This window comes from Aspergillus nomiae (assembly GCF_001204775.2).
Source record: "Aspergillus nomiae NRRL 13137 chromosome Unknown contig00693, whole genome shotgun sequence".
Classification (NCBI taxonomy): domain Eukaryota; kingdom Fungi; phylum Ascomycota; class Eurotiomycetes; order Eurotiales; family Aspergillaceae; genus Aspergillus; species Aspergillus nomiae.
Window position 1 is genome coordinate 72 of NW_015378748.1, and position 8,185 is coordinate 8,256.

General features: G+C 50.3%; 3 protein-coding genes across 3 annotated transcripts; 1 reads left to right on the top strand and 2 right to left on the bottom strand.

The window, feature by feature from the left end:
- Positions 1-1,356: 1,356 nt before the first annotated feature.
- Positions 1,357-2,310, top strand: ANOM_011713 (uncharacterized protein; the record flags this gene model as incomplete). The annotated part of the gene is made up of 1 exon (XM_015556969.1): positions 1,357-2,310. The coding sequence occupies one exon, from the start codon at positions 1,357-1,359 to the stop codon at positions 2,308-2,310; it is 954 nt and encodes a 317-aa protein (XP_015401040.1).
- A 1,232-nt stretch (positions 2,311-3,542) lies between these two features.
- ANOM_011714 (uncharacterized protein) lies at positions 3,543-4,387 on the bottom strand (the record flags this gene model as incomplete). The annotated part of the gene is made up of 2 exons (XM_015556970.1): positions 3,543-4,062; positions 4,170-4,387. The coding sequence occupies 2 exons, from the start codon at positions 4,385-4,387 to the stop codon at positions 3,543-3,545; spliced, it is 738 nt and encodes a 245-aa protein (XP_015401039.1).
- Positions 4,388-5,871: 1,484 nt separating this feature from the next.
- On the bottom strand, positions 5,872-7,922 carry ANOM_011715 (putative cyclin-dependent protein kinase complex component; the record flags this gene model as incomplete). Its single annotated transcript, XM_015556971.1, has 2 exons — positions 5,872-6,607; positions 6,660-7,922. The coding sequence occupies 2 exons, from the start codon at positions 7,920-7,922 to the stop codon at positions 6,302-6,304; spliced, it is 1,569 nt and encodes a 522-aa protein (XP_015401038.1). The 3' UTR covers positions 5,872-6,301.
- Positions 7,923-8,185: the final 263 nt, after the last annotated feature.

The window sequence follows — 8,185 nt, forward strand, 5'->3', positions numbered from 1 at the left end:
GGGTCGATAGTGATGATGGCGACAGATCGTTGATAGAGTCCGTTTAGTAAACTGCTGATCACCACCATAAGGTACGAGCTCGTCTTCGGAGACCTATCTGTCAATTACGCCTGACAACCAGGGTCGCCTACACGGTTCGGCGTCTGGAGAAGAGGTAGAGTTGATATTGCAGGTTCTTTTTCAGGATCGAGGGCATGGAGGAGAGTGTCAAGTCTGCGGCCCCTCTTCAGGGCTATGGGCCAGCTCCTGCTTGTCGTCTTGTACGTCCTCCAGAGGCGGGGGCGCGGATAGGGTCTTCAGTGGAGACGTTCTCCTAAATTTGGTCAGCCTGTTACGGCGAATGTTAGAATGGGTTCATCATTGGTGGAGTGGAGATAAATGATAATTCCAAAGACTGAGATCCTTGAGCAGCTTGGAGTGGGGTACTCATCTGGCATCTACCTGGATCATGCTCTTCCACAGACTCGGCATTATGCTTTGCGCACTTTACCTACCCTGTGGCTGGAGTCTGGTTGTTAGTGTCATGTCATTCACGCATGTTGGAGTGATAGTTGTTATGGTCAGGGGAACAACTAGAGCGTTTCCATGGAAATTACCTAACCTGAATGGCATAGGTACCTCCAGGCTACCTACCCTTAGTGAATGGCCACATGTAGGTCTCCATGGAAACTTCAGGATGTACCTGCCCTTGGTAACTGTTTAGAGCCATGATATCCCAAACAGTTCACGGAAGTCAAGATTGCCATGTTCGGTAGTATGCTTTTTATTTGATATGGTAAGTGCGTGTCGAAACAGGAATATGCTCTGCTACATTGGTACTACGTACATAGTACTTGATATCAGCCCTACTCGGCATATTTAAGTAGCCCCTATATGTTAAGGTACTGCTAGGTAGTAGCAATGGAATGTATGCAAGTGCGGGATCTAACGAAATCAAGGTTAGTTGCAGACAGGGCAATATCAAATCGATATACTACGGCAAGGCTGAGTACTGAGTTCAATATAGAAGACTGGGTCAAGCTTTCCCTTCTTACGCCCTCTCCTTGGTGATGCTCAGCGAACTCACCCTCTTAGCACCTTCCTTACTGCAATTCAAGTAAACAATACCTTGGGAAGTAGTTTCAGTTGCCGTTGCCATTCGGTAGCAACGGTCTCTCCCCCAGCCCATTTCGCTTTTCCTTCTTCCTCTTCCTCTCTTCCTCTCTTCTTTTCCTCTCCAACACCTCATGGTCGTTTGATGCTAGTATCCTGCTATTTGCACTATACGCTTGTCACTCTACCTTTGGTGTTTTACTTACGCTTAGCGGCGTCTCTTTTTGATCCCCTTTTTTTCCGTTTTTTGACCAGGTCTGACAGATGGCTCGCCTCTGCGTTCCTGGGTTTATCTTCCGCCGCGACAGGCCCACCGCACGGTACACGACACAACCAGCCTTTCGTTCATTCCCTCGAACTGTCGCCTACCGTGCCAACCCTCCTGTCTCGCCCCGCTCCTTTTTGCCGGTCTCCTCGAAGGCCGGCGTCCACTCCTTTTCCGCCGTTTCGACCTCGTCGACCGGTGACCGTTCCTTTTCTCAGATGAGCCAGGGTTCTCATCTTCCGGTTCGCTCGGTAAGAGCACCAGCCACTCCTTCTACTACTGCCCCAGCTTCCACTGGGGTGGTGGATGCGCTAAAGGCCCTTTCTTCCCGCCTCGCGGAAAGAAGGGCAGCTCGACAGGCCCGACTTCGACCCTGGGCTCAGCCCAGCTCGACCAGTCGCAACTCGTCCTCCGGACACCCGTCGATGCCTGCCCACCGCAAGCCAGCGCCCACCAAGTCCGCCATCCGCCAGCCGACCAAGCCGGTCAATCCAGCAGGAGGCATGGTGACCCGTGCTCAAAGGACGATCGCACGAATCGACGACACCCTTGCCAAGCTTGTTTCGACAAGCGGCCGCAAGGACAAGCCGAGGAAGCGCGTTCGTTTCGGCGAGACCACGGTGATCCCTGTCGAGCGCTGGATTGTCCGGTCCGAACACTCCTTTATCTTTCCGTCCTGGTTCGGTAACCTCCAAGGTTGGAGGGTAGTCGCTCTTTCGGAACCGAACGACGACGGCGAAACCGAGAAATACGTCTCGATGTGGGGCTCCGATCATTACGACATGCTCTACACCCACGCTCATTCCGAAACCCCTTGTAGCCGGCAGGGGTGCGTTTGGGATCGTATGAAGCATATTATGTCTCAGCATCCCAAATGGACTCCTGCTATGGTTATCAAGGGGTTCAACGTCTACCGAGAGAGGATGAGGCAGCGTGGAAAGTTCTACCTGTGAGCTTTCCCTCCTAACTCCAGTCTTTCTTTAAGCACCTCCTCTCTTGCCCACGTTCCTTACCCTGACATACCATGTCATCCACTCTTTTGTCTTTTTCCTTTGTTCCCATTGATTGGCTGGCTCTGGCCTTCCTTGAAGGCCATCCAGGTGCTGCTAATGGTTCACAGATGTTGATGTAATGTCCTGCTGTGATATTGGTGGCGCAATTGCATCCCCCGATAGGTACGTATGATGACTTCCAGCTCTGGGAATCCGGGACTGACAAAAGCAGAGGACGTTCTAGGTTTAAGGGTTCCCTACAAACAGGGGTAATGGCGCACACCCGCACGCGGGGCTTAAGACGTACACCCTTGCCAGGAGCATCAACCACTCCGAACGAACGACGACCGACCGACCGACTGACCGGCGATATACAGGCTTGGTGACTGAATAAGCAAAGATAAGTACCGCCGTCTTCAATCAGCATTGGCTCTGACTAACCGCGCGTCGATTCAGACGTATCCCGTGTCTTTCCCGAAGACACGGGTACACACAAGAGGATGAACAACGAAAAGATAAGTACTGCCGTCCTTACTCAGTATTGGCTCTGACTAACCGCTTATCGTTCCAGGTGTGCCCCATGTCTTCGGCAAGACACGGGGTCGGGTGGATAAGGAGGGCAGAGTTGGATTAAGGAGGGCAGAGTTGGATGAGGAGGGAAGAGTTGGATAAGGTGGGAGGAGTGGCAGCGGTGGTCTGTGCCTTCTGGGGTAAGTCAGCCCTACTAACAAATCTTAACTTTAACCTTATGAGCTGACGGGAAGAAACAGGGACCACCAACGGACGGCATGGGCGGTGGACTTGGGGACGGGGCTGGGTGGATGGGGGGTTTTGACTGTTCCATCTTCGGATGGTTCAGGTTTGACTGTTCAGCCTTCGGACTGTTCAGGTTTTGACTGTTCAATCTTCGGATGAACAGGTTTTCCTTTGTTTTTCCTTTGTTTTTCCTTTCTTGTCTATATCTTTTTGTCATATAATCAACTCTGACACTTAGGAGCGGGTGGGCGGGCCAATTCACGTTTTTGCTTTTTTTTTTTATACTATTAATGCCTACTTTCGTAGCTTTGAGCACGTAGCTGATAACACATTTAGCTGTAGTTGGCACAAAACACTATCTCTTTATAACCACTGAGGACACAACATACTAACAGTAACATTGAACACGATTGAAATGGGAAAAGAAAAACATAATCTCAAGCCATTAGCGAATTCCATAAATCAGAAGCTTTCTCTCCCTTCAACCCACTATTACTAACTTGCGCCGCCGCCGAATAGCACCGATTAACCGTCGCCTTCGGAGCATTGCACGGACTCTGAAGGTGACTACAGACAGAATTCAGCAAGGTGTTGAGAGTCGTCGACGACCCATGCGGAAAGTCATTCTGATTGTTCGTAGTCCACGAATATTCCGTCCGTCCATCGAGTCCATCCGCCCACCGGATAGTAGGATCCGAGCAGGTCCCGTAGTCGAGACCATCATTGCTGCCTGCACCGTTGGTCGTAGGGGTAGGAGTAGCGGTAGCTGGAGTGGTTGCGGCAGTCACAGGGGATGTAACAGTCACCGTGATGGTTTCGGCATGCGTTTCTATCTGCTTGCTGGTGCTAACGTCGGTTACGGTTGACGTGAGTGTTTCAGTTACAGTGGCAGTTTTGGCCGGGCCATCAGCAGTGACGGTCACTGTGTTTGTGGGGCCGGCAATGGTCTCTGTTGGACTATACATGAAATGTGGATGTTAGCCTCGCTACATAAAAATCTCAGGCTCTCTCTCCCCCACACCACCCCCTTGTTGTATGTATATATATATAGTACTTCGACTTACCCAGGCAGCTGTTCGGTGGATATCGCCGTCACGGTCACCGTCTCTGGAGTGCATATCTCGACATTTTCCCAGTGATCATGTCCTCTGGTGTTAGCTCCGCAAGCCCCATCTCGGCAAAGAGACCCATCCTCTGCTGGAGCGGGACGGCCCACTGCGCCCGGCACCATCTGGAGGAGAACGGGGAGGGTAAGAAGAATAGTAGTACCGTGGTAGACCATTTTGCAGGAGGAGTGCTAATAGAATAGATTAGAGACTAGTATGGTATGGAACATAAAAAACAGGGAATCTGAGACAAGATGTGTCGCAAGGGTGGGGATTTATATGGCACATGCTTGTTGGGCTTTCTATATAATCTACGGAAACGAAGGGAGGTTGGGGAAGGTAGGTATACGCTTGCAGGATTTACTTTTGGAGATTCTTGAGGGCATGGATTTGATCTATATTCGGTGTAGGTGTATAACTCTATCGTCCCTTTGGTTGTTGTTCCTGGGAGGTGTTGGCCTCGTAGGTAAGGGTAGACTTGGCGGATGAATGTACTCTGGATAAGAATTACACTTTCCGGGAGGCGGAAACGGGGCCTAAATAGTTTTGGTCCTCCGGAATCCTAACTAATAATAGTCTCTGGTTTCGGAATCAGTTCCCATCGTTCGAGGTTGTTAGGGCTGATGACGGCGCCCCACTTCAACATTCCTGAGGCGTCCTGGACGGTTGCGGACAGGTTTGACATACATGACATACCATCGTGCAAAGCAGTGGTGACTGCTCTGTTGAATGTCAATTCCACCTTGGACTACTATGGCTGCTTTGATTATGGGCAAGGTTTGGCTGCATCCAATCCCGGGCGATGCTTTTCTCTTGTTGGGCGTTAATATACTAGACTAGCAACTAGATCCGTAGAACTTTTTCTCTCTGAGGGTCAACCTTCATTAAAGGCTGTGGAAACGTCAATGTGGACCTCCATGCTCAAAGAACTCGAATGAGGTTGAGATATAGGCATAACCCGGGTGCTCGGTGCCTGCGCTTTTTTCAGGCGCTCGAGGATGGCCCGCTCATATATGTCATTTTCACCTCCGTATCAGTCTGCTCTCATGAGTGTGCGGCCCTGAAATTTGTCATCTGTAATACGAGATGTTAGCGAGGAATCCCAGAGCCGATGATTGAGGTGTAAAGGGTATCTGTACTATTGATTGCGCATAAGTCACGCTGTTGAGTATCGTGTGGATCTTATTCTGCTGAGTACCTCATGTTTGCCGCTATGAACCTGACAGGATGATAAACGTCCGAGCCTTCTTCTACCTTATGATGCAGTTTTGTCATGAGAGGAAAAGAGTCCGATGAAGAATCCGTAGGCGCGTTGGGTATTCAAGGATGGGGAACATTCCACTTAAGACCAGAAATGCATTGATAAAATAGAGGTGGAAATGGATGTTGAAAAACCGAAGCGACGAGAGGGGATCGCAATTTACAACGTTTCAATAGTTAATGGTGTCGATAATCGTTTTGGCGTTTCTGATGTAGTCACCTTTCTGTAGCAGGCAATTAATCCATCTTGTCAATTCCATAGTCAGCTATAGTTCAGTGTATGGAGAGCACATACACCGAGCTGTCCTTCTAAGTGAAAAGCTACCACCTATAGAGTAAAAGTACGTGATTGAAACCGAGCCCTTATTCGGGGCTACCTTGTGGAACAAGGAGACACAGATGCGAAAGTTGACCAGAGTAGATTATGAAAAAAAAGGCAGACCAAGTGACAAAGATAAGACGATTCTCGCGGCCGTATAACCCAGACAACAGTAAAACGCCCGAAAACACCGGTCGATGTCAAGATAACATATGCAAAGGTAATGGAGTTGTGTACAGTAAGTACCGGAAACAGAGGATCATCGGTATCCATGAGAAATATACCAACATGCTAGCAGCCAAGAGTCTATAAGTAGAAGAACAAGTTGTGACCCGAAGATGCGCGCACTAAAAGAAATCGACAGACAAAAGTGGCGAGGGTATGTGACGTCCACTAGAGAGAAAATGAATCAATCGTTGATACTTGCAGCCACAAATGACATCATCCTAATAACAGTCGCTAAGCCGTGCGTGTAAGAGGGGAGAGCGTTGCATGCTTCGACATTCAATAATCATGGTGGGGTTGGGGTCTGTCGGATTTCTGGCTGATCGGGGCGACGCTTCTCGTGAGGCCGCATATACATCGCATCTGATGGAGATTCCATCCCCGTAGATGAGCCGAATGGACGAGGCACCTCTGTTTGAGACGCTATCTGCTGCTGTTGCTGTTGTTGAGAAACAATCTCCCGTGCATAAAATTCGACAAGCATAGTTCCATATGCTTCCAATTCTTCAACTGGTATCGAGAGTCGAAAATCATTTAATAGTAGGAATTGAAGCTCGAGGTGGTTCAGCTCCACCAGTGGAAGACCTCCCACCTAGAATGAATTAGCTCTGGTAGGAAAGGGACTTCAGAAGACAACAAAATACCTTCGCGTATCGAGAATTAGTGTAAAAAACATCGGAAAAGAATTTACTGGCACAGGTCACGCCCGCGATGACCAGCCGGTGAATGTTAAAACTATCGACAACAAAAAATTGGGAAAGGTAGTCGTCTTCCTCCTGGGGGTGTAAAGACGGTGATATAGAAGATGGACTTGTTGGGTCCTGTGCTCTCATTCCAGCAGAGGATGGGGGAGTCACCATAGGCGAAGCATGCGCAGGCTTCACTGCCGACGCCTGAGACCCTGGCCGAGAGGCAGAGTCCGCTCGGACATGTCCCCAGCGCCGCTGGAGACGCTCCAATTGGCCTTTGTTAACTAGTTCAGTCATGCGATCAAAGTACACTAGTAGGCTTAGGAAGACCTCATAAGTTGTTGGGCAGTACTTATGAATGCGAGTGAGATAGCTGAGAATGCTGATGCTCGGTACATTCTTGCCATGGAACGCAAGCACACTCGTAGCTTGCGGGCTAAGGCTTGCTGTGCCATCAGGGGGAGGGATGTGTCGATGAATCTGCTCATGGTGCGTGTCATTGGTCGTGGTGATTTTCGTAAGAAGTCCAGCAACCATCTCAATGATGTCGGTGACTGGCATAGAGCTAATCTCATACTGGCGCTCCTGGCACCACTGCCCCGGTATTCGATCCCTTTGCGACTGGGCCAAGAACTCTTCGCTGGCAAAGCTCTGGATATGGGACAGATCACGGACCTTGATGCGACTCGGGGAGTTCGCTTCTGACCCACCCAGCGACCGCAGAGACTGGTGTGTCGGCTTCAGCCGAGGGGAAGCGGGAGATGAGTGACTCTCCCGGTGAGAACTCTGGTTGGTACTCACATGTTGGGAGCGATGGAACGCGGGGTAAGTGGAAGAGTCGGGGTAAGGTACATGGGTGGAACTCATTGAGGGAGGCTGGGTGTATGTCGATCCCGGCGTGGCGGAAGAATCTCGCGTGGACGATTGAGAGGGTGTGTGAGATGGCCGGTTGATATAGGCAGGCACATCATGCGAAGAGTGGGAGTGCAGACGAGCAGAGCCGGCGGCGGATGCTGATGGCGGGGCTGTGGAGGAAGTGGGGGTGGTATTGGTCGACGTGGACCTGGAGCTGCCGGTGTCCAAGTGAGATGATGGGTGAGAAGTTTGATGGGATGAAGGTCGATAGACGGATTCCGAGGGAGTGATGGCGCCTCCCAGCATGGTGTAGGAGCTGTCAATATGATCCGACCGCGGATGGTTGAGGAGGACTGATCCCATGTCAAGGCGCCTGGGCGACGGCTAAAACACGCGGTGGTCTATGCTAAAAGCCAAGGGCCGAGAAGCTGCAGAAGTCAGCAACGTGAGCCCGCTGGAGCGACATACGAGGTGAGGGGTCATTGAGACCGACAGATCGGACAAGGGGAATCATTCAGAGGGGACTTAAGGTGAATGATTGATTTAATAGGGAAATGGCAAATGCATAAACAAGGAAAAGGAAGCGAAGAAATCAAGTTATTGTACAGCAGAAAGAAAAGCCGGGC